This window comes from Falco punctatus, assembly GCF_963210335.1.
Source record: "Falco punctatus genome assembly, chromosome: 15".
Taxonomy (NCBI): Eukaryota; Metazoa; Chordata; class Aves; order Falconiformes; family Falconidae; genus Falco; species Falco punctatus.
The window spans coordinates 23,402,295-23,427,732 of NC_137595.1; the positions used below are offsets into that span (position 1 = coordinate 23,402,295).

Here is a 25,438-nt window from a genome sequence, read left to right on the forward strand (position 1 = left end):
TATTATGCACACTCTGCTCCCAAGGGTGAAGCCAGACAGAAAATGGCTGCCCCACAGCCAGGGTTGCCAGGCACTAAAGCTGGACACAGCTCACTGGCCACCAGCAGTGGGGTTTGGGCACAGCTGGGCTGAGCTGCAGAGCTTCCACTACCAGCACCAGTGCAGAAGCAGGTGTCTGTGCGCTGGGAGGAGCAGCAGAGTCTCCCCAACAGCTTGTCGTAGTGCACCAGCCCCACTGTCTCTGCAGCACCCTGTGCCGGCTCGGGACTCTCCTGTACCTCCTCCTGTGCCAGCACCTGGCTGAGAGAGACCTGACGCTGGAACTCCGCCTTGGGCAGTGTGGCGATCTCAAAGTGTGGGAAGCGGGCCTGGAATATGCGGGAGGACAGCTTCAGCCGCTTGAGCACATCGGAGAAGAGGAACCAATTGCAGGGCCTGCAAGGACAGTAAGGGGATGGTGGGTTAGGGGTGGAGGAGTATGCCCACCTCACTGCCTCCCTGAAACGCAGCGCCGCTGATGAGGCCCAGGCACTATTCTCCGTGGGGTCCTCCTCCACGGGGCCTGGGCAGACCACACGTACAGGACCCAGGCTCAGAGATGCACCTCGCTTTGATCACTATTTTGCGGGTCACAGCTTTTTAAAGCACTCAGGACAGGAACATCGGTGTGGAAGGTATGCCACCAAAGGTGTCCCGGCAGCATCCCCACCCAGCAATGCCACACCAGAGGCTCCGTTTCCCACCCGGCCATTTCTCCTGGGTGCCGTATGTGTCCCTCTGGATGGACAGAAATTGGCAGGCACAGAAACTCACTAAACAGAAAAGTAGCACTTTTGTTGCTGTTGCTGCCTCTTCCAAGTCGCCTTTCGCCCCGCTGCAATCCCGGCAAATCCAAGAGACATGGTGTCAGAAGGGGTGGAGAAGGGAGGACCGCTCCAGTGCTGTGCCCTGATGTAGCCTTCCCCACGATGGAGGGGAAACAAGTCTACTGGGACCCATCAATGCAAGCCACTGCTGCTCATTGCTGGAGAAAAAGAGGGCTAGGAGCAGCATCAGAAGGAGGAGAGAGGGAGGCTTGCAGCAGGTTTGCACGGGGAGATCCTGTACTACCCCCGCCTGCTCATTGAGGGCGGCCAGGTCTGTCCCAAGCAATGCAGGTTGCCATGCTGCCGCACAGCCAGAACTCTGCAGGAACATGAGCAGCAGGACCCCAAGAGATGCACATTGCCAGACGCTGACTGCATTCCTACAAGGCCCTGCCTCCAACCCAGTGTCTCTAACCTGAATCTGAAGGAAAAGCACCACCTAAGGTACGCAAGCTGCTCTTAACCTCAAGGAGCTGAAATGACTGATATGCTGCTGTCTGTGAAGGGGACACCAAGCCTGTGACCACCTGTGGTACAGAACAGCAGGCATCAGACAGATGACACAAAAACAGCTATTCCTTTTGGCTTTACCTGTGCTGCTTCTCAGTTTTGTGTTAAACAAGTCGTCCCTTAAACCCGTCTTTTCCGAAACCAAAGGGGTCTTTCCTTGCTTGATTCCCCCATGTATAGGTCTCCCTCACCTGTAGTCCCTCATTCTTTCTCCTCTTTTCATTAACTCTGGGGGAGAGGACCAAGGACCAGCCCGATGTTTACTCCTGCCCTCATTTGGATAAATCCTGCCGTCAAGTCTTTGCTGACTGCAACAAGAAGCCAAGGTGACCACCTCAGAGGTGGACCTCTGAGAATCACAGAATGACAGCATCACAGAATGGCTGGGGTTGGAAGGGACCTCTAGAGATCACCCAGTCCAATCTCCTGCTAAAGCAGGTTCTCCTAGAGCAGGTTGCACAGAGTCACGTTCAGGCGGGTTGTGAATGTCTCCAGAGGAGGCTCCACAGCCTCTCTGGGCAGCCTGAGCCAGTGCTCTGTCACCCCCAAGATAAAGAAGTTCTTCCCTCGTACTCAGATGGAGCTCCCTGTGCTGCAGTTTGTGCCCGTTTCCCCTTGTCCTGTCACTGGGCACCACTGAAAAGAGCCGGTCCCATCCTCCTGACACTTGCCCTTAAGGTGTTTGTAGACATTGATGAGATCCCCTCTCAGTCTTCTCTTCTCCAGGCTAAACAGACCCAGCTCTCTCAGCCTTTCCTCATCAGGGAGATGTTCCAGTCCCCTCATCATCTTGGCAGCCCTCCGCTGGAGCCCCTCCAGCAGTTCCCTCCCTCTCAAACTGAGGGGCCCAGAACTGGACACAGCACTCCAGATGCGGCCTCACCAGGGCAGAGTAGAGGGGGAGGATCACACAATCAGTCAAACAAATTCCATCTTACCCTATATCTTCTACCTGCTTCTCTGACTTGGGGCTCACAAAGTGTCGTTTCTACCTTCACATTATTCTAAGTAAGAGTCTGTCCAATGCTTCATTATGAGATGGCTCATGACAGGGAGTGTGCCACAAGAGGGTTACTGCTGCAGCAGCAGCAATTTGCTCCTTCTGGGGAAGCTACAATAGCACCATTCCTCAGTCTCTACCTGCAGAACAGGGATAAAGGTATCATCTCCTTTGGAGGAGTGCTTTCTGGTCTACAGGACACAAGTGCAACTCTGTATGGCCTGTCTCCTTAGCACACAGTCAGCTTGGGCTCTCAAAGTTTCCCAGGCGGGTATGAATTTTATATTTCATGTTATCTCTCACCTGGAGAGCAGCCTAAGGCTTTCTTGTACTGTTGCTAGCCTCATAAGCTCAAGGGCTCTGTTCTGTGAGCTCGCTCTCCAGCCCAGCACTAATGTCACCCAAATGCTCTCTGCTCTGGGAAAAGATACTCACCCCCGAGACACTGACACTTGGAGGTTATAGCTGGGAAGCAGTGGCTTGTCTGAGAACTCAAACATGAAGTTGTCTGCTTCTTGCTCCTCTTCCTCCTGGTCTGAACTTCCTGGAGGGTTGAGCAGAAGATCACATCCAATGCTATCTTTCCCCTCTGCAACAAGCAAAAGAGACATTGGCATCACTCACAGTTTCACACCAGACAGTGCTCATCACTCCCTGGGGAACAGCTCTGCCCAGCTGAACCGGCTACCACTGCAATTTCACATGAACCTTCCCACAACATCACAGCAGCTGTAAGAGCCAAGTCCCGGGGGCTCTTCCTGCTCTCCTTCGAGCCCCTCATCTCAGAGGAACTGTGTGAGCGCTGGCTGCTCTGCACAGCAAGACTCCACTTGGTGACCGCATCAGGTAGAAAGAACATCTTATGTCATAGCAGCAACCTTTAGGTTTACACTGATCCCGCACACAAGACAAGCCACTTTGACTGGTAGTCTTTTCTTGGGCCAAACACGTGCTGGCCCCCAGGCTCTCCCTGAAACAGCCTCAGTCCCCTCTGCTTTGCCAGCACAGGTGTCCTCAGAGCCTGCGCCAGAGCAGGAGGTGGATGTATGAGGTGCTTTTTCTGCACAGATCCTATAAAGGAAGGCACTGCGCTCTGCTTGTTGAGTACTTCTCCATCCGGATTCCACTCTTGACAACTGTCAGCAGGTTATCTAGAGGTGTGTGCCAGCAACCATGTCTAAGTAAGGACTGCAAGGCTGTGCCACCAAACTGAGCAGATCTAAAGACTAATACAACCAAACAACACCAAGCATGACTTCAGAGAATCAGCCCTGCAGATTTCTGGCTTGAAGCTGGCTGTTCCAGGAGGTACCTGAGCTTCAGCAGGATTTGTGTCCATAAGAGATGGCAAATAGCGCACTTGATCCATCAGCCATTTAAAAGCAGTTAAATTTACCATTCACTAATCTGAATTGAAAAACCATCTGTTGAAAAACGGCTTGCTGTCTGGATTTCATTGTTAAGAAGTATCAATAGTCTTAGGTTTGCAGAGTGGTTTTTGTCCCGCTGAGATAAAATAGAGTAACTCCAAAAACTTCCAGAAAATAGAGTTCAGATTCTACAGAAACAAGTCAGACCAAATGTGCTAGTGAGCAAATAAACCAATCACGCAAAAGTTCAATACCACGTGCAAGAGAAAAGGCTGGGGAAAAAAATAAATCTTATGGTGTGCTGCATGAGAAAGCTCCACGCACCATACTGCTCTACGAATAAATCCAGCACCCAGTGAGAATGTTATTTTAATAAAGAAACAACAGCAGATGACAGGAGATACAGGCTCAAACAGGGTCTCAGGAAAAAAAAAAAAGAAGTAATTTCTTAGTCCTGCCAAGGGAAAAAAAAATCCCTAAGAAACAGAAAAACAGAGTACTTAAATCTTCAAAACTCATTGTAGAATAGGACAAAAATAAGTGACATGGGTATTGGTCTGATATCACTGCTAGGCAAAGCTCAGATGCCATCACCAAAAAAATTCCAATTTCTTGAGCAACCCAGGAAAAAAAGAATTAAATGCATTTAATGCGGCAACAACACAGTCCAATGTCTGTCCTGAAAACTCTTCATACTCAGTCCTGTCTGTTAGCCCAAGTGAAAGCTGCGACAAGAACAGGAACATTCTGTACCACCGCAGAGTAACAGGGAGACAATCAGACACAACAATGCTACTCCCAGGTGTAGAACAAAACCCTGGCGTGGGACTTTGTATCTGGAACTACAGTAGTGTGAAGTCCAAGATGCTGATGACTTTACCAGACTCAGACCTCAGAGATCCCACACCCTGGCTTCCCTCATTATCTTTTGGCTCCCAGAGATGTGCAGACCTAAAGGAAAATGTGGACAACATTCTTGCCTCAAAGAATAAAAACAGATCAAGCAGGGGCCTGGGATTTCTCCTCCACCCTGAGGGACATGCAATGCTTTGTGCTTCAGTTAGTGGACCTGATGGAAGGCAAATTTTGAAGGACTGAACCACTGAAGGAGGAGGACTTTTTTCTGCTGAGCTGGTTTGCTGCCTATGACAGCTGGGAGCAGCTCAGTTACTCCAGAGCTGAATGAGGTAATCCCCTGCCCTGGGCAGTATTTGCTCCTGGTGACCCGAGGTGGCTGCTGAAGGTAACCAAGCCAAAAGGACCCATTTCAAAACACTCAGTAAACGCCACTGTAAAGAAACCAACCCCTTCTCACAGGCTCAGGCATCTTGCCCTTCCTTGCCAACTCACACAGTGTCCTGGCAAAGCACAGGTGACAGTGGTCTAATGCTGCCATTTCACTACTGCTGTAAGCTGATCTAGGTGTGGATGGAAAGGAAGGTCCCTTTCTGTGCCCGCTGAAAACAGACCTGGCAGGATAAAGGATTACTTCCCAACTGAGTTAGTTCCTTGCCACAACTTGCCACACAGCCTCCCAAAGGCAGTGGCAAGGGCAGCACTGGGAACACTCCCTGCTGAGGGGCAAAAGAAGGGGCAGTGTGACTGAGCCTCTCACTGCAGCGTGGTGGTGATTTGGCTTGGGATCTGTCATCCTCTCGCCAAGCCAGAGACAGAAATATCCCACATCATCACCAAAGCCACAGGGTTTCAGAACGTTTTGCGTCACTGACATTTCTGCAGGGATATTTGCTGATGTCTGGGAGGAACCTATGTTCTCCCAAGAGCTGTGCAGAGGTAACTGTTAAAGTTTGAAGCACCTGAGATGCAAGCATCAGGCCAGTCCACACTGGAAGGATCTTTACTGCAACAAGGATGAAATTACATTTCTAGGGAAGGGTACAGGCAGATAATGTGGGATTTGTCTGGCTTGTTAACCAGCTTCAGGTAGCGCAGGAGAGATGGAAGACAAAACCTGACAGATGGCACCACATGAATGACAGAGACCCAGCAGAGACGTACCCACCGTGGCCAGGATTTAGTGTGAAGTCCCAATGCAAGAGGTAGGACACGCCTGACAGGGAAAGTAGTCTTTTTCCACCCTCAATTGAAGAAATACTCTGAAGAAATACTCTGAAAATCTCGACTAAGGTCCAGGGGAAGGAAAGGAAGTGCAGTGCCCAGCGCTCCCTGGGGAGATTTTCCATGTATTAGCCAAGTGTCTCAGCAAGGCCTTTCTGAGTGGTAAACTGCCACTACCGATGGCATCCCAGCACTCCTGCATTCCTCCAAGAAACACCAAAGACTCAATGGTGGTTTGCTTATTGAAAAAAAAAAAAGGCTTTTTTTTTTTTTTTTACCTATGGGGTGGAGGACAGAAAAGTGGGAAGACATGATGCAAGACAAGATATTTCAAGACAAGACAAGGGCTAGGGAAATGAAAGAACTGAGACAAGCAGCTAATTTGAACAAAACACAATTGGCTTGCTTTTCCAAGATCCACTCGTTCCATTTCAGGCATTAGGGTATATGAAAAACAAGACGGCACATTTCTAAATTACTTGCATGTGGCAGTGGGCCTCCTAGAGAGGGTATGACAATTGGCAGTCTAAATCTCATGCCAGGATCCTCAAGAGGAAAGGACGCTGATGAACAGGACACAAGCAGATACCAGAACTCAAGCACATCAGCTCTCTGGGCAACCAAGAACTCAGCATGCTGTAGTAATCAAAGCAAGCCAAACTCTCCTACCCACAAAACCACACACAATTTTCCTTCCTTGTTTATCAAGAGGAATCCAAGTGGGAAACAGTGATAAATCAAAAGAGGTAATATCTTTACTTTTAAAATATTCAAGTCAAAGAATAACTATTTTTCTTGTGGTAAAGAGGCTTCTTCTTAAAGGACTGCGATAAGTTTCAGGAGTGAGAAATTCAGAGGAAGGAGGCTGTGGTTTGAACAGTCTTCTTGGTGCGCCTGAGGTGCAAAAGCCTACAAATAAAGTGTTCTTAGGAGTACAAATAAAGTGTTCTTAGGAGTAAAGAATTTCTTTTATTCTGAAATGAAGAGACACCACGGTCCTCCAAGGATAAGTCCTCTACCAAGAGTACCCTTCCATATGTATCTGATTTTTTTCATTTCTAGGAGGATGTTGGAAATGACTATGTGAGCAACTAAAATCAACAGCCTTCTAGCTTGCCAGCATACGTAACCCAAGTCTTTATGAAGGGCTTGACAGTGCTGATCTCCTATCTCAGAAGTGGTTGGGAGGGACACTGCAGTCTGCCCAGTCCCCCAGCTAGATCCAGAACATCTTCACTCATGGACCCCTGGGGAATGGAGCAACACAGGGAACAATTTGTGGACCTTGTGCCTGTATCATTTCAAGAAAACTTCTAAAATGGTAACCACTATTTCAGAAAGTGACAGTAAAAGGTACAAATCATGCCTTCACTGGGAAATGCCCAGCACTGTAAGAAGAGGACCTCACCTGGATGAGTGCCCCCCCTCCAAAGCGGAGGAGAGCGATGGGCAGCTCTGGGAACCTGGAAGTTCAAGACTTCTACACCTCGAAGGAATAAGTATGTCCTCTGCCTTCCTTGGGTTTATCTTGATGACTGGTTAGCTGGGGAGTAGCAAGAACTGCTACAAGAATAACATGCTCCTGGATCGATACCCAAAGACCCTCAGGAGGCACAGCAGCATGTGGGTTCTAGCCTTGCACACCGTGTTCAGCCTATTTGGAGGGATCTATACATGCAGCTTCCCAAAGAAAATGTCCTTTTCAGGAGCAACTACCAGCATGCAACATGACAGCAAGGTCTCTAAGACATGAGCTGGGAAGGACACGGACAGACCTGAGTGAGCGATGTGTCATTACCTAGCATTACTTCTCTCTGCTCTGGACTTTGGGTATTAGCTTTTCCCCACCCCGCCACCCCACTACCCATGTAAAGCAATATAGGATCAAACAAGACGAGGCTTCAAAGTTTTAGCCCCTTTAGTAATGTATATATGTACAGTACATGAAAGGGCATAGAATGAGCTCACCTAGTACAGAGCTGCTGTAGAAGTCCCACGCTGTTCGAGGATCCCCATCAGTGCGCCCCTGGAGATCCAAAAGGTAATCTAAAGAGAAAAAATGGAGAGGATTAACATTTAGCTACTGGTCAAAGCATGACCCTGGCATGCATATCCATTGATCTGGGGTGAGCCAGTTCACCTCTGCTGCTTTTCGCCACTTTGCAGTTAGGCATTATGGGAAAAGCTGAAACCTGACTTGCAAGAAGGGTACCTCAGGAGAGGACAACGCGACCCTGTGCCTGAGAACATGAAACAGAAGTTGAAAAGAGAAAATGGACAACACTAAGTGGGTTGGAAAGAAAGGTTCTTAGGGTGGATTTGAGTTCAAAATTACATCTCCGACACCTGCATGTATAGTTAAGCCTGGAGGAGCTCAGACAGACAGTGGCAAACAAGTTTTTTTCAACACGGGAGACTTTCTGCCTTGTATCTTTCTGGGAACCACTGCTACTCTAGCTGTCTCTTCCTTGCTGGGATGTAGAAGCCACAACACTCATCTTGCTTCTACACAAACAGCACAGAAAGCGGGTACACTTCATTCCCGGCCATAGGGAGCCAAAATGGTCCTTTCTAACAACAGCAGGCAGGCAGCATTTGGGCAGAGCTGTTTTCAAGTAGAAGGCATCATCACTTGGCAGCAAAAATATGCTCACTCAGGTTATGCAGTGCAGTGTAACTGGGAACTGTGGAACACTGTCTCCAAGCCTCATACACAGTACTGTCTTCAGTTGTGTGACCACGAGAGGTCACTGCCACCTCCTTGCACGTTAAAGACTGAAAAGTGACTTGCATCTTATTTGGAAAACCATATACAATTCTATAATCAAGGTTGGGGTGGTAAAACCACATACACATGACAGGATAGAACTAAAATTATTCAGTCACCTGCTGCTCAAGTACTTCTAAAACATCTGATACCTAGATTTGGTCCCGTATGCTGCCAGACAGGACGGATGGAAGCACTGCTGCTCCCAGGCTTGGCACCTACCACAGAGGAAGCGCTTCATCACTTCACTGGTGGCAAGCTTCACAGCTGTCTGCCCAGAGTAAGTGGCCAGAGTGGGATCAGCACCATAGGAGAGTAGAAGCCACATGGTTTCCAGGTTGTCATTTGCTACTGCATCGTGGACAGGCCTGCAAGGACAGAAGCATTAGCAGAAAAAGAGACTGGACGGGTCCGCAAAGCAAACGCTCTGTTTTGAGTTAAAACAAACCTAGCAATGACCAACAGCTCATCCTGAAAAACACGCCCTGCTCCCTGCCCCTACGCTTCTCAGGGCTTCCCCAGATGTTCCCCTCTCACTGGCTTGCCTTGTGCCATCCTGTGCACTGCAGTTCACGTTGGCACCGTGCTCTAGCAGAATGTGCAGGATGTCGATCCAGCCTCGCGCACAGGCTTCATGCAGAGCTGTGTAGCCAGCATTGTCACGATGGTTCACATCACTGCTCTTTTTCTGCAGGCAATACAGCACTACGTCCTACATGGACAAAAGCATTGCAGGCCTGGTTACACACAAACCCAGACAAGGCAGCCCAAGACACAGAGCAGAAAAGGGCACTAAAACTCACCTTATAGCCCAATCGAGCTGCTCGCTGCAGAAGGGTCTCCCCTGCATTTTTGTTCACAATCAGCCGCCGAGCTCCAGGAGGAATGTTCTGGGCCATGGGCAATTCAGGGGAACTCCCTGAGACCCGACGGGACTTACAAAGCGTCCACAAGTCTTGGGGCTTCTTCAGAGAGCGCATTTTGGGCTGGTTCCAGCAGCCCTTCCCCTGAAAAATAATGGAATACAACTCCTTGGCACATGTGGCCCTGTCTTACTAACAGGAGTCCCCTTCTCTCTCTTCTCCCCACACGTGTTCCCCTCATCTGTCCAAGCCATACCTTCCCCTCATCACAGATCCCTGCCAGGTGTTTGGTTTTACATTTGCGTTTTCCTGATGGTTTCTCCAGCTCTTCTTGGACAGGAGAACTATTGGAGGGCTCCAGGAAGAAGCCATTCCGAAAGTCTGGGCGTCCTTGAGATTTTCGGGGGGGTGGGGAAAGCCTGCTCCTCAATCGTAGCTCTGTGCCTTTACCCTTCGCAGACTCCTTCTGCTTCCGGTACCTAAAGTCTAAAGGAGAAATGGGAATGAGAAGCTTCTCTAGGTATGGCACGGAAGGCCAGCAACCCAGATCTCTGCCCCCAGGCAAAACAAACTGCCAATCTTTGATGGCTGCAGATCCATGGCGGAGGCACTGCAGTAAGTAGAAGAGAGTGAGTGCACAGATTCTCCCCACCAGGGATGGACTCAGCATGGACACAAGACACAAGTGGTCCTGGTCCAAAAAGGCCAAGCTTAATGAGAGCTGGGGCTTGCACACAACTGACTAAGGCTTTTCCTTGGGTCTAACAGGGAGCCCAGTACAAAACAATCCAGCTCGTCAGCACGCTTCCCAGTAGTTTGATAATCGCATGCTGCTCTATGGTGTGTTCCCCTACCTGTGAGGCCGAGCAGGACTCACATGGGATACCCCTTTGAGCGACAGAAAATGCTGGAGGCATCCCCTTTAAGCTGCCTGCAAACAGTCATTGTGTTGCTACCTGCAAAACCAGACCTTGCCTTGCCCTCTCACATCTTCCCCTTAACTTAGTAGCACACTGCAATTTCAACTAGTATGCATGCAGGTAGGAAGTACCATGAGGCCTCAAGGGAAATCCAGTCTTTTCTCCCTTGTGTTATACAGAGTTGCAGGGTTGCTCATTACAGAGTCCCATGCATCGTGCAAGGACAAGCGCTCTGCTTCCCTGAAATAGCAACATCCCGTAGCAAGGGCATGACAGCAGCAGGAAAACAAAGTATGGAATAAGAAAGCAAAGCCCTGTGAACAAATAACCACCCAGACTTGTATGATGCCATACACCTCCCTCTGTGCAGACGATCAGTGCTGGAATAAAAAAGGTTACAAAGGAAGAGCCCTGCACAGATCAAAGGACAGAGGAGGCATCTATACACAGCTCTGCAGTGTCTCTCAAGCCTGGCTCTCCCCGCAGCTTTGGGCACTTTGTTTGGGAACAAAGACTTTGCTTCATTTCTAGGTGAAGAGCTAGGAGATGCCCCAGTGGATCAGTTCAAGGAATCGAAAGGATAAACTCCAGGAACAAAATTTTACGTCTGTTAGGGACACTGCTGCCTTCAGTGCCAAGGCAGGTTTTGCAGCACTCCAGTAGCAGCATCTTCAGCTTCCAAGGTACGCCGAGACTCTAGATTCTCCATGTCAAGCACCGCAATATAACTTCCATTTATGTTTTGTTACTGCTAGGAAGCATGGGCCACAGATCTTGCACAAAGAAATGGGTTTGGCCAAAATACCAAGGTAGAACCACAAATAAATCTCAAAGCAAGCACATCTCAAGTACTGCTGTGCTGTTCTGTCTCCACATCTCAGGAAGAATAGAGTGGAAGTGGAGAAAGGCAACCAAAACAACGGAGGAGTGGAAAAGCTGCCCTACAGGAAAGACTGGGATTCCTCAAGCTGGAGAGGAGAAGGAAGAGGAGGATGTGACCAAAATCTGAAAGAATCACTCAAAGGTGGATCAGCTGCGTGGAGGAATCCTGTTCACCCAATCCTGCAGCACAAGACTAATGAGCACTCCATGAAATGAGTAAGGGGTCAGTTAAAAAAACAGACAGAAGAAAGGACTTTGCACAGCACAGAGAGAACTTCAGGGCTTCATTGCCACTGGAGGCGATGGAGGCAGATGTTATCTGCAGGACAAAAAAGGACTTAGGCAAATTCATGGACAACAGACCCATCAATGAGCTGTAGAAGGCCTGAGCAGGGACAACCCTAGTTTAGCTGTTCTGCATACTGGGGAAGCCTAGGCAGCCGAAGTCCAGGAAGCAACCGCGCTCAAGTCCTGGCCCTGCACAGCCTCTGTGCTTGCCATGGTCAGAAGAAAACTGCAGGCTAGACAGACCCCAACACAATGCAGCATGCAGGATGTACTTAGGCAAGGAACAGGAGACATCTCCTTGCTCTGAACAAAGTGGAGCGCACCCATGAGATGTGGTCTGGGGCAGAAGTTCTGACTTCCACCACACAAAACACGGCATTTGTTTTCAAGCTTAAGCACAACTCTCAGGCTACAACTAAGCAAAATTTTAGCAAAGAATGCAGCACGCAGCAATCACTAGCCTGCTTGCTGTTTCGGAAGTAATCACTGGACGGAGATTTCTGCTGGGCTGTCTGTAACACTGTCCTCCTCTTTTACAGCACTGCAACACTTCACAACTAACCCAGGGCAATATACAAGGACTTGAGATGCTCCTTCTCCGGTATCTGATTCCTTCTGCCAGTGTGCAGTGGCTCTGTATTCTACAGCAAAGCTTTTAAAGTAGCCCATCAGTGTAGGTTAAATACTCCTCACTTGGCAGGTTGCCTATCCATGTCAGGGAACACCTTCCCAGCAATGAACAGCACCCTTGGGCTGTGGAGGAGTCAGGTAGCAAATGGCATGAACCTAAGAAGAGTCGAGAACATGGCAAGGAAGAGCCAAGTCTCTTGACTGGTATGTGAAGAGAAAGGGGTAAAATGCTGACACATCAAACAACACATAGTGAACGGGACGGTGTGTGCTTGCAAGTGGTGTGCTCCAGCAGCCCCTGCACACACAGCAGAAGGAAAACACAGCAACTCCATCGCTCCTCCAAGCACAGAAGGGAGGTGGACAGTGGGTTCCTCTAGTCCAGAGGTCCAAGATGTGGTTCTGGCAGGGATCTGCATCTATTTTCACTCTCTTCAATAGCCAAAGGAGACAGAGGAACACCACTGGCTTAATGCTTTCATCAATGTGTGCACCTCAGCTATAGCTGAGCAGCACTGACACTCCAGGGTGTGCACTCCTAGGTGAGGAACAGCCAGTCCAGCTGATTGAGCAAAGCGGTCTTCCCGAAAGCAAGGCGGTATCAGCCAGAGAGGAGACACAGCCAATGGATTCAAGCATTATCTTCACCATCAAAGGAATAAAAAAGTGCCCTTTATCTAAGTGCTCGTCCCAAAGCCTAGGGGCCTTGCTTGTTTCTTAGGTGCGCTTGATGATGAGGTGACATTAGCAACCAAGATTGCTTGTGTTGATCCCTCTCCTGGAGACGATTCAGTCCCTGTGAGCCAGGCATCTGTCAGTGGATCTCTGCAGCTCATTACCCAGTGATGACACAGATTTTTTAGCTAGCACAGGACACAGTGGTCTGCTTTCTCCAAACACGTGAGCTGGCCCCCTGTCCCTCCTCTGGCTGCCAGCCAGCTTACAGTGCCACAGTGATGCCCAAGTCCTCATCTCTAAAGCCAGCCATGGTTCTAGGTCACAACTTCTGAATCCAAAATACAGAAGCTCACCTATCTGAGGGCCAAGCAAGCAGTCCCTGAGGACCCAACTCCTACACCCTCCTTAGCTGCATTTCTAGCTAAGAAGATTCTAATCTGTATTTGGCCTAGGCATTTTGCTACCCTTGTTTCACAATTACAGCAAAAATTAATGGTGAATGCCCTTCCTACCTGCATAAACCTGTCTCAGTGTCTTCCGGTGATCTTTTCTGCACCTCTAAAATCTGGACAGAAGACAGACACTCTTAAGATGTGTGGTAAAGCTCCTGGAGAAAACCCTCCTGAATGCTGCTGCACTCAGACTTCCTCCTCAGGCTCTGTTTGGAACCAGCAGCAGCAGTAGACAGTCTGAGAGCACCCTTGAACTAACTGAAAAGATGCCAGGAAGCCCATCAGAAACTTTACTCCTGGTCTCACAGAAGCACCCAGACAATGCAGCAATAGAGTAAAACTGTGCCAGAGAAGAAACATAGCTTGGGAGATCAGCTGGTGGGGGGACAGCAGCCACCTCTACTACTTCTCACAGCGCCTCAGCAGCATCTCAGCCTCTCCTGAAGACTGGCGATCGGAGTCCTGTGGCAAAAGGCAACAGCTCTGTACCCACATCACCTCCAAAAGAAGGGCCCAAGCATATGGAGGGCTGGCAGAAGCACTTCCCCCAACACCACAGCTCAGACATGTTCTTCTGCAGCCCTGGCAGAAGTTACCTGTGGGATGCTCGGACACAGCTACAAGCTACCAGCCAGCTGTCAGCACACACACCAAGACACCAGTACGCTGCTGGATGAATCCCAGCCTTACTCCCAACAGCCTCAAACTTGCCCCACACAGGCTGAGAGAAGGGACCATGGAGACTGCTAAACCTCAGGGAAACACAGATCACAGATTTGGTTTTGACCACATGGTCTGGGCAGTTATGTGAGAAAACACAAGAGCAGAGGTAGAGCAGTGAGTGGGATGCAGGCAGGTGGCACAGCATTCTCCTCCTAGCAAAGCTGCAAATACAAACCATGGTGGGGGATTTTTCCATCACTTGCAGACACTCTAGCTTTGTTAATCCTCTCATCCTTGTGCTCCTTGGTGCAAGCTTGCAAGTTGCCTTAATAAAGCAAGACAAAATGTAAAGAAGCCCAGCTGAATTGTGATGGCTCCATGTCCCTCCACTTCAGCCAGGAATGCTGACTACTCCCAGGGGCCCATTCTTGTCCAGAAATATTTCACTGTGCTACCTCATCCTATTCTCATTTTCCCATGCCCTCTCTCTTAATCTGAGAGTAAGATCAGTATCTAATTAGGCACACAAGCTGCTGTTTCCTACTCCAAAATTTACTGCAATATTTTTGAAAGAGCTGATCAATTGAAGCAGACCACGCTGTGGACATCAAGCCATTAATAATGATGGAGTTTCATCATTACCAAAAAAAAAACCCCACAAAATCCCCACCAAATTCCCACATGTAACAAAAAAAAGCAATAAAACAATACCCCGTGCTGGGCCACAGCTTGATACTGGAATCCCCTTCCCAGATTGTACCTGCTTTGGATTTTCGCCTCCTGTGGGGGTAGCCCACTCGCTCCTCCTCTCTCTCGGTCAAATATTCCCCCGTCTGGTATTTCCGACTTTTCTGTCGTCTCCTTTTCTTCCTTTTGATGTGGCTGTCATCTTCCTCCTCCTCGTTGGGCTCCCACAGCTGCCTGGGTGATTCCACTCTCCAGGGCAGCTCCCGATTCCTCCTCGTGTAACAGCTGCTCCTCTCAGACAGAGACCTGTCCCTGGCCCTGCGACTGTGATAGTGTGATGTCCTGTGGGATTTTCGCAGCCTGCGACGTTTCAAGGATGTCTCCTCCTCCTCTTCCTCCTCCTCTTCTTCCTGATCCTCCTCCAACAATGGTAAAATCTCCTGACCGCTCACATCACACTCTCCTGTCACAGCAGCAGAAGAGCCAGCGATGCTTCCTGCAAGAAAGTGAGATCTCTAGCTGACAAAAAAGCCAAGAGTATCTACAAGAAAACCCCTGCAAGGCAGGACAGAAGGCAGGGACAAGGCCATGTAAAAAGGGAAAGGCTCACAGCCCACCCAGGACTCCCAGCTGGGTCTCCTAGCACCAACTCACCCGACTGACTGCGTGTCCGACTGCTCAGCACCACCGGAATGAAATCCCGAAAGTTGTTCTTGGGCTTCTTCTCAAGGTAACCTGTGGGGAAAACTGCGCCTTGAGAAAACATGCTACACATCTGTCCACGCAAGTCTGCTGGCCTGGGAAGGGCAGTTCAGCATCACATCGCAGCTCTGTTTTGGATCTCAACCCACTACGGGAAGCCACTAGCTCCAGAGGCTGTTCAGCTTCAGAGTAGCAACAGTTTGGCCACACGGGCATTAGGGTGACGGGAAACGCTGCAGCCTGACCCCGCAATAATACATTGCCATTCACAAGGGTACCTTCCTCGTGGCTGTCCCCACGGTGTGCTGGCGATGGGAACTCCGTCTTTGCTGGCCTCCTGCGCTTACGCTTTACCCTGAGACTGTTGTGATCTTTCACTGATCCCAGGCCGGTTCGGCCTTCTCGCTTGCCAAGGTCATGCAGATCGTCATGGTGTTTTCGCCACTGTGAATGGAGGACACGGACTGAAGCCTGAGCTGCCAAATGACTGAGCTGGAGTAGCAAAAAAGAAGGGACAAAACGCTGTCCCCTACTCATCATGCTGGTGCCCTCCAGCACTTTTGACACCCCAGATCCATTTTTGCTCTAGATAACCTGCAGACACGGGTACATTAATCCACTGCCAGGTAATGCCAAAGAGCATGGGTGGAAAGCCCTGTGCACTCAGCTGTGCCCTCCTCTGTGAAGAGCTCCCTCCTCGCCTCCAACCTCGCCTGCTAACCTTTGCTATAACCCAAGAGGCCCAGCCTATACCACCTACCTTCCGGCCATGCGCACTCCGGCTCCCCGATTTGCTTGGGGGCTCCTCACCATCCTGGGTTTGACACTTCAGTCTCTTGTGGGCCTGCCTGGCGTCCCCATCATGCTGCCGCTTGGACTTGCAGTGCATGCTGCCCTCTTGCTTGATTTGGCCTGCTCCTTTGAGTTTGACCTCACCAAAGGCCTGGGGAGCAGTCCCAGCTCGTAGACAAGTCACAGAGGTAAATGACATGTCACACTCCACTCGCTCCTTCTTGACCCTGCACAGATCCACCTGACACACGCACTGGAGGGGCTCTACTGCTGGTGGCTCCTGGGAGCCTTCGCAGCCTAGCTCCTTGCGCTGACTCTCTGTGGGCACCTCTGAAATCATTCGCAGGCTCTGCTGCCCAGCTGCAGGCAGATCATGCGACAAATATGCTGCTAACACTTGGTTTTTAGGCTTTGCGTCCAACTGTTTGTGGCTACAGCTCCCCTGAGGAGCCTCAGTCTGTACATTACCCTCCTTACTGGAGTCAGCCTCTGGCTGATCACAGTCTTGACTCTTCTGTGGAATGTCCAGCTTCCCCTTCCCCCCTTTCACATCCACAGCATTGGTCTGAAGAGATGGACCAGCAACCAGTGGGACTGGATTGGCTGGCTCCTCATAGAGCTTGGGCAAGGCCCGGCAGCTCTTGCTCTTGGCTGCAGCTTCCCGTTCCTCAGGTGGGAGCCTGGGCAGCCCCTCTGGCAGGCTCTGGGCAGCTGTGCTGGACTCTGTGGGCTGCACGCTTGGGAATGTTGGGAGCTCACCTGCACCAGCTGGCTTACAGGAGCTGTTCTGGTTTGGGGGCAGCTGCCCTGCTGTAGAGATGCCGATCGAAAGCAGGGGGGTTTGATGATAAGGAGACCAGCCAAGAGGCAGAAGCTGAGGATTGGAAGGTTTTCCATTCACAGGGCATCGTGGGTACACACTTCCCTGGCCAGGATTCCAGGTGGACATGTCCTTGGACTGACACAAAGGAGCTCCTGGAGCAACTCTACCATGAAGTCTCCTGGCGGGATCCTGCTGTCCTTCTGTGCTGACCTGGTTGGATTTCTTCCCACAGGGAACCCCAGCACTGCGAGGCTCTCCCTGGTCAATGATGGAAATAGGCTCCTGCTTGGGAAGGTGGCGCGGATCTCTGCTGAAGCTCATGCCAGGGTCCTTGCTGAGCAGCAGCGAGGCAGGCACCGGGTTGGCGACGCCGACATAGGTGCCTGGAATGGTGCTGATGAGCGTGGTGTTCTTCACCCAGGAACCCTGCTCGCCATTGCGCAGGAATTCAGGGAAGATGACTAAGGGAGGGGTGGTGCCAAGACACGAGGTGACGCTGCTGCCCGTAGTCTGGGCTGCACGCTGGGACTTGGACAGGACTGTGGTGAGGAGAGCTTTGCCACTGGTGTGCACGGGTGTGAGGATGGGCATAGGAGGTGTTTTGCGTTGACTGGGTGGAGGCAGTTTCTGACGATTGGACTTGGAGGAGAGATCGAGAGGCATCTCGCTGCACTCTGGAGAGGAGACCATCTCACGCTCTAGCTGTGGAGGCGACTTCAGAGGAGAGAGTGAAGTGGCAGCCCCCGGTACTTGCGGCTCGGGAGCTGCCGGGGCTCTGGCGTGCGCACCAGTGCCAGCAGACGGAGCAGCACTCCCGCACGATGCTGCCAGCACAGCCTGGCTGGATGAGAGGGAAGGGCCAGCGGTGCATGAGGGAGCGCCCTCAGCAGCAGCCTGGGCACTGCTTCCACCTGAGGGCGAGGGGCAGCTAAACTGATTCACCTCCACAGACACCACTTTGGCGTCTGAAGCCAAGGGTCTGGTGACAGAGAAGGGGTAGGGGTAGGAGCGCAACTCTGGGGAAGCGATAATGCCTGGCAGGCAACGCTCGTGTATGTAGGAAGGCAGGACAGGGAGGGTGAGGGTGGAGGAGACCCCCAAGGTGGCTGGCAGCGTAGCCACACTGAGTGGCTGCCCGCAGCTGGGTGGTGGGATGTACACCAGTGACTGGCTCGGGCTCAGAACTGCCCCAGCCTGAAAGGTCAGGGGTAGTTTTTGCATAGCAGGGGCCTGAGATGTGGGAAAGCACACTCTGTTCAAAGTAAAAGTAGCAGGAGTGGAGGCAGAGGTGTTGCAGCTGGAGACAACCACAGACAACGTCCCTTCTGCCAGTGTGCCTGGCCCCTGTGCTCCAGTGCTTGGGGTGGTTTTCTCCTTCCCAGCAGGCTCGCTCTCTGGAGCCACAGAGCAGGCTGGAGGAGCATCAGCCTGCTTGTCACTGTGAGGCTCTGCAAGTGTCCAGGCAGGATCAGCACCACCGCTCTCCTGCTCAGCAGCTCTGGGGACTGGAGGCTCCTGCCCTCTGCCATCCCCCTGGCTCACCAGAGGGCCCAGGGCATCATCTTTCACAGTCTTTCCCACACGCTCAGGGTTTGGGTTGGGATCAGGTGGCTGCTCTTCCAGTTTGGGCCCCAGCTTTTCCTCCACCTTGCCATCAGCATCCAGCCCCTGGGCACTGCTGCCACCACTGCTGACTGCTGTGAGCTCCACCTGCAACAAGAAGGGAGAAGAAGGTGTTCCTGAGAGCTGTGAAAGTGGCTCCTAGCACAACAGGCAGGACCTCCTCTCTATGCCCCGCTCAGGACACAGAGGCAGAAATGGCAAACAGTTCTTGACAAACTAGAGCGCTGCTTTGCCTTACTGCACCTAAGTGCACCACCTTCAAGAAGGAGCCTGCGAGACCCATTAGGGTAGATGCTTTTGTTTAGCTTGTTCCACCAGGGAAAGCCTTCTTGAACCCAGATGTGCACACGAGGAGCTCACCTCGGAAAGGCTGCTGCTGACGCAAAACTCTTGAGACCCCAAGTGCTGGGAGCTGCTCGTTTTAGACTCCTCATCAGAAAGGGGGGCTCTCCTAGTCGAGGAACAAGACACAGCATTACGAAAGCCCAAGACACCCTCCCAGGATCCTACCCCTCCCTGTCCCCGCATGGGACAGCAGATCAGCTGGCAGCCTGAAGCAGCATGCCTGCTCCAGGTAGCTAGCTCCTCATCAACACATGTTATGTGGCCACTGCAGGCTGAGGGGATGAGGAACACTGCTGTCCACTGCGGCCTCCCTCTCCCAGAGCTCTGCCCGCTGGATAGCACCTCCTCACACAGAAATGCTTACCCTACACCACCTACGGGCCTGACAAGACCTTCTCTGTGGCACAGCAGCTCTGTGCACCCTCCTTACCCATGGCCATTTTGGCACACACCCCCTGGTGTCACCATGGGCCAGCCCAGCCCTCCCTGGCTGCGCTGCACTGCACCACAGTCCGGCTCCACACATCCACTCCCAACCCCTCCGCTTCCTGTTCTGCCCCACCACACGTTTCCAGTCCCATCCTCCCCCGAGCCCCATCCTGCCCGTCTCTTCTTCCACAGGCACCTCCGCACTCCCCATTCCTCTGTCTCCCAGCCACGCTCACTCCCTGCCCTGGGACTCCCCAGCCCAGCCCTGCTGCTCCCCGCCAGCCACAGGTGGACATCTCCCCCCAGCGCCAAAGCTATCTGGGCTCAAGCCGTCCGTAACAGAAGCAGCAGGTGCGGGCAGCCGCCTCGGTGTGCAGTGCCCTGCTGGCCTGCGCGTCTGACCCTTTCTCTTTGGAAGACAGTTTCTGAGCGGAAAGCCTGAATTTGGGGTACGGACTGTGAGCTCTGTGGAAATGGAGCACACCGAGGAGACAGTTGTTCTTGGCATCTGCGAGAACCCTGCACAGGAGACAGCGCTTGTGTCTTCAGTGCCCTGGCCTGGGACACTCCTGCCCCAGCAGTATTTACCCCACAGGGATTCTCTACTCTTGAAGGAACCAACCTCCAGCTCAGCTTCTGCTGCTGACGTGATTTTTCTGGATTTGCTCCCCTAACCCCCAGGCTTTCACCACAAAGTAATGGACACAAGCTACAGGAGCCAGCTTTCTCCTCAGGCTCCCGCATCCCCAGCACAGGCACCCCGCTCCGGGCTGCCTCACAACCCCCGTGACAGCCTGGTCCCTTCGAGCGGCTCCTGCCCCCTCGGCAGCAGTTTGGCAGGGCCCCTCCAGCCCAGCCTGGCCACAGCAGGCCGGAGAGGCCTGTCACTAGCGAGGGGAGATGGGGGGCCGGGCCGGGCTGTGGCGCGGCGGCCGGGTTGGCAGGGCCCAGGCCGCCTCAGCACAGCCGGCGGGGCTCGGGCTGCCGCACAAGGGGGCCCGGACGTGGCCAGGCCCCGGGGCCCAGCCCCGCGCTAGGGCAGACCCGGCCCCGCCGGAGCGAGAGGGACCTTTGCGGGGCGGGGAGCGGGGGTCCCGGAGCCAGCCCGCCGCCGCAGCCCGGTCCCCGAGGAGCCCTCAGGCGGGCGGGCGGGCGGGCGGGCGGAGCGGGGCCGGGGCCCGCCACACACAGGCGGGCGACGCGGCGGTGAGACGCCAGGGGGCGCCCGAGCGCAGCCGGCTGCCCGCGGCACGGCGGGCGAGCGGCCGGGAGCTGGACAGCGGGGCCCGGCCCTTCCCCGCCACCGGCACCGCCTCCTCCCGCCACCGGCTACTTGCCAGGGCGGCGGGGCCGGCTCTGCCCCGTGCCGGGCCCAGGCCCTGCCAGCTGCCGGGACGGCCCCGACGGCAGCCCCGGCCCCGGTGCTGCGGCCTGCCCCGCCTCCGGCCCCGAATGCCGCCGACCGCGGCTCCTCCACAGGCCGGCCCGTGCCGCGGCGTGGGGAGCCCACCACACCCGGCTGCAGGGCACGGGGACAGCACGGCCAGCCGGTGCCAGCTGCCTCCCACCTGGCCCCAAGCGGGGCAGGCAGCCAAGGGACAGCGCTCGGCTGCAGCCAGCCCGCTGTGCCCGTCTCACTCGCACCCCGAGCTTTGATGTTTGCTGTCAACTAGGAGTAGCTCCAAGTGGTTTAGGAGAGGCGGAGGGCAACGCCATCCCCAGCTCTTATCTGAGGGACACACAGCAGGCCAAGCGGCTGCTGAGGGCTGAAGATGATCTCTGTCCGCATGTCTGCCTCAAGCAACAGTCTGAACTCTTCCCTGTCCCACCGCTCTTCTGACCGGCCCTCGGAGGACTCGCCGCCAAAAGCCTCAACACCCACAGTGAGGAACGACAGGTACGTGCTGCCTTCAAGCCCGTCAAACTTTTCTGGCTCTGGCAAATGCAATGAACGCACGTAGTAGCCTCAAGGAAGCCACAAACTGATCAGTTTTGAGAACTCCCCCAAGAGCTGTGGAATAAAAAGGTGATGCAAAGCCACAGGGCAGCCCAAGAACTCATCTTGATCGATTCTGCCTCCCAGCCACTAATCCTCCCTAATCTCCTATTTGGTGGCATGTCACAACTCTCCCTTCTAATCATTTGGTCTGTACTAACCCTCCTGGGTCACCGCCGACAGGTCTTAGCTGCTTGGCTCGCAGCGGGTCAAGCTCTTCCCCTCTCTGGCAGTTAAGAGCACACGTCTGCTGAAGCCAAGAGCACATGCAGACAACTCAGCCTTGTCACCCACCAACGTCATGGATGCACTACAGCTACACGCAGCCAGCAGTTCCTCTGCAGAGAACTCCAGCATGCTCTGCTTGTGGGCCTTCCTTGTTGGAGCACGGGATGTGGGGACCAGCACAGAATGCCACTGTTTAACCACACACCCATCCCCTCCCTGCAGCTCTTTTGCACCTCAGTCCATTTTACACCATAGTAAGAACAGGTTAAGCCAGCACCAGCTCCCTTCCCGGAGCCTTTCCCGATCCCTAACGCACTTTCTCCACTCTCTTCCTCCTTCCCCTACCATGCCGCCCACGCACCTCACCTCTCCTCGTTGAGGCCACACATGCGAATCCGGTCTGTGCTGGTCCAGTTGTGCACCCCACTGTAAAGAGGTGCTGTAGAGATCATGACAGCTGCTCGTCACCAACCGGGACTTGCTGGGGCTCACGGGGCCACTCTGCCTACAAAAGAAAACCAGAGGATTAGTAACTCTCCCTGGGATGCTCGCATTCAACCTTGCTTGAAAAAGAGCCATCCGCAGCTTCGCTGTCAGGCAGGTTTGGTGCAATACCCAAAATGCTACACCTGTGCCTGGAAGATGGCTAGAAGACACCAGTAGCGCCTTGGGACAGAATCCACAGTACGCTCATCCTCATATTAAACAATGTTATTGCCAAAAACCTCTAGCTACCCTAAGAGCTTCACACAGGTGTCTTTGCACACATATGCGCCCCTCAAAAGAGTCCTCCACTCTTCTTCTCCCCCTTCCAGAGGAGCCTCCAGACCCCAGTAGTGAGCCGCAAGACCAAGCTTCTTCATGATGGTCTGTTACAATGCTGGCATCCCCATAGCTTCATATAACTTTCATAAACTGGCACACAGCGGGTTCAAGGGGGAAAGCCTCAAACAAGAAGGCAGCTGGGGTGCCCTGCAGGGGAGCAGAGGTTTGCCAACAGGGCCGCAGACAGTGCCATCAAGTGATTATCCCCTCCCTCTGTCAGGAAGGTGCTGGTATTCAGTGGGATTACGGGTGGAAAACATGAGGAAATCCAGAGATCCACGAGCATCCAAGATTCACTGTCCGCTGGAGGAGCTTTTGAGGGAGAACTTTGCAGCCAATTGTGCAGCACTGGGTGTTCAAGCATTAAGGCAGCTTTGCTGCTCAAGTCGTATCAGGGAAAAGGCAACGAAGGAAGAGAGGCTCTACTGTGCTAACAAGTGGACTTGGTTGAACCAAGTAGGACTGATGCCAAAAGGCAGAGAGAGATGCTGTCAAAGAGGTTCTCGCTTCAGAGAATACTAAACACACGAAGGTAAAGCAGGCATAGAGCCACAGCAATGCTCTTGGTGCAGCGGGTGAGAGTGGGAAGAAGCTGAAAGTGACACATGATCCCAAATCTCCCTCGGTTGTCTTTTCCCTGAAAAACCTCCTGGTGACAGAAGGACTGAACAGGACAAGAAGCAGCTTGCACCATCCGCTTATGCTGAAACGAGCCACGCAGGGATCTACCAGCCAGCAGCTCAAGGGATCAAGATGTGGAACTGAATGACACCTCTGAACACAGCTGCTGCCAGATATCCTCACCCCAGCCCAAACATGCCAGTGAGGATCCTCCAGACAGGAAAGAAGGGTCAGGCACCCAGGAGAAATCGGGGCAAGGTAGCTTGTTTGCGAAAAAGAAGCAACTGACCCATCTGCACATATGAGGGCACAAGTGAGCAAACAAACTAGGGAAATCAGAGGTTACGAGAAGAGGGGGAAACCTGCTAAAAGATACATACCGTAAGATGGAAGAAATACTGTATAATGGAGGGAGACTCAGGCAGACGCTAAGACAGAGAGCAGGGTCATACCCAAAGAGAATGAGAGGTGGCTTGGAGCAGGAAGGGGAGGAGTCTTTCGATGCTTGGAGAGAAATGCAACATAAAGGAAATAGGGGAACAAACAATCTGCGGGGATTTCACCATCTTAGGCTAAACTGAAAGAAGGGAAAGAGAAAAGTTCTGCCCCTGAGCACAGTGGCAGGACAGATGCTTCAGAAGATATCAAAAGGGACCTTCTGTGCAATGGGGGAAGGGGATGCACAACGGCTGCACGATGTAGAACAGGAAGGAGTTGGAGATGAGCTGAAGCCTCAACTAAGCACAGATCAGGCATGACCTGAGAACGGGCATGGCAAGGGAAAAATGATAGTGGCGTGGTACAAGGAGCTGGGAGAAACAGCACATTTTGAGTACTTGAGTGAGAACCGGTCAACAGAGGAGGCACAACGGCCACGAGAAGACAGCCAGCAGGACATAGTAACAGAGATAGTAACAGGACATTAGCGCTTTGCTACTGTTTGCCTGCAGTTTACATGGGAATTAAGAGATCCGTTCCTCTAGAGCAGCTCTGATGAGACTCATGTATCAAATTCTGGAGAAGTGAATGATCTGATCTGGTAACCTAAAGCCTATTTCCATTACATACCCTAATCAAAAGTCTGTTAGAATAGACCTTACGCCCTGCTGTTCCTTGCCTTTTTAATGTTAGTGCGTTCCATCCTAGAGGTTTTAAAAGAATGGCTTTTAAAGCAGCTTTTCCCAGCAAGCCACATGTTGGATGAGTCACACTGGAATAAGGGGAGGGGAGTCTGCGGTGTATCCCTGTGGCGCATCATTTTAAGATAGTGCAGTGCACTCTAGGGCAAATAAAAGAACAGCAAATCAGGAGAGTTCAGCTGCTGTGGCTATTTACCGTACAGCAACTTCAGTTCAAGCCATGCTGATAGTTCTTGTAATGGCTTAAATCAAACAACAGCTATCTGTGGTCTCAAAGTAAGACATCCTAAACATCTGCTGGTTTCCAGGCTTGAAACATTGCAGCTGCCTTACCTGAAGGAAACGTTACTGTTAGCGTACCAGGAATCTTGGTGCTACTGTCATGTGACATTTTCACTAAGGAACTAAGTGACTAAAGATTGTCACCTCACAAAACACTGAACAACTCCCTCTGGCAAAGATCCACTTTCAAGTACTTTGCAAAACATTGTGGTTATTATATTTTTCAGTTCCTTACACTGGCCGCAGAAATCCAGCCACAGGCTGTTCAGTTTTATGCTTTACCAGCCTCAGGACTTCTCTCAGGACAGCTGGCAGTGACAGGAGAAGTCACATCGGTGTCTCCTCCAGCAGTCCCCTCATCCAAGCTGTCCTGGCACTGCTCCTGCTGACACATGCTTTGGCCTATGAGAAAGACCAACAGATGTGAACATAATGGAAGAAACCCAATAATCCCACAAAGCAAAGAGTTCATTTCTGAATGTTCAGGGTTTGGTACTGAAGGGCACAAGCTATTCCAGACTTGTGTCTTCACCATCAGGTACTCCCTATGCCAACACAACAAAGGTTTCCACTGGCACTGGCCAACTGAAAGAGCTGGTACGAGGCATGTTTCATCTAATTGGCAACTGACTGTCACTTTTCCATCATTTGTCCTTCCTCCTCCAGTTTCCTACTATAAGTGCCCAGTTTCCAAACTTCACTCCAAAAGTTAAAGTCTTGCTGTACCTTACATCCTCACTCATCTCCAAGATCAATGTCAATTTGGCAGGCTGCAATGCGCACTGCAAAGAAAACCTTGGAAGCCACTCTTGCTGTGATCAGTCCAAATACACTTGCATTTAAAGAATATGAGTAATTGCGCCGAGTTACCATGCCATTACCAAGTAACAGAGCTCCCATGGATCACGTCACAGTATTTTGTGCTTGGGTCACTCCTGCAAGGCAGTATCATCTTCAAAATCTGCTCCGCAGATTCTC

General features: G+C 52.1%; 1 protein-coding gene across 3 annotated transcripts; it reads right to left on the bottom strand.

Annotated features, from left to right (window-relative positions):
* On the bottom strand, positions 1-25,438 carry LOC308053691 (BCL-6 corepressor-like protein 1). Of its 3 annotated transcripts, XM_080365248.1 has the most exons (15): positions 25,342-25,438; positions 24,696-24,862; positions 21,960-22,098; positions 18,956-19,046; positions 16,118-18,682; positions 15,636-15,801; positions 15,310-15,390; positions 14,729-15,151; positions 9,712-9,941; positions 9,396-9,599; positions 9,138-9,304; positions 8,815-8,960; positions 7,794-7,871; positions 2,812-2,965; positions 1-435 (listed from the first exon to the last, which is right to left on the bottom strand). In XM_080365248.1, exons 3-15 carry the CDS (start codon positions 22,043-22,045, stop codon positions 3-5), a joined length of 4,824 nt encoding a protein of 1,607 aa, XP_080221374.1. In that variant the 5' UTR covers positions 22,046-22,098; positions 24,696-24,862; positions 25,342-25,438; the 3' UTR covers positions 1-2. The 3 variants fall into 3 exon arrangements, with proteins under 3 accessions (XP_080221374.1, XP_080221373.1, XP_080221375.1); XM_080365247.1 differs by having other exon boundaries at positions 21,955-24,862; XM_080365249.1 differs by lacking the exons at positions 8,815-8,960; positions 9,138-9,304; positions 9,396-9,599; positions 9,712-9,941 and having other exon boundaries at positions 15,636-15,849; positions 21,955-24,862.

What these genes read in the sequence shown, in the direction of transcription:
- LOC308053691 (XM_080365247.1), bottom strand. Translation starts at nt 22,172, where the DNA reads ATGGCTCTTTTTCAAGCAAGGTTGAATGCGAGCATCCCAGGGAGAGTT. An exon ending in AGTGCACAGGATGGCACAAG is followed by an intron (nt 8,961 to 9,137) that starts GCAAGCCAGTGA and finishes CTGTCCTTGCAG; the next exon opens with GCCTGTCCACGATGCAGTAG. An exon ending in CTACAGCAGCTCTGTACTAG is followed by an intron (nt 2,966 to 7,793) that starts GTGAGCTCATTC and finishes TGCTTGTTGCAG; the next exon opens with AGGGGAAAGATAGCATTGGA.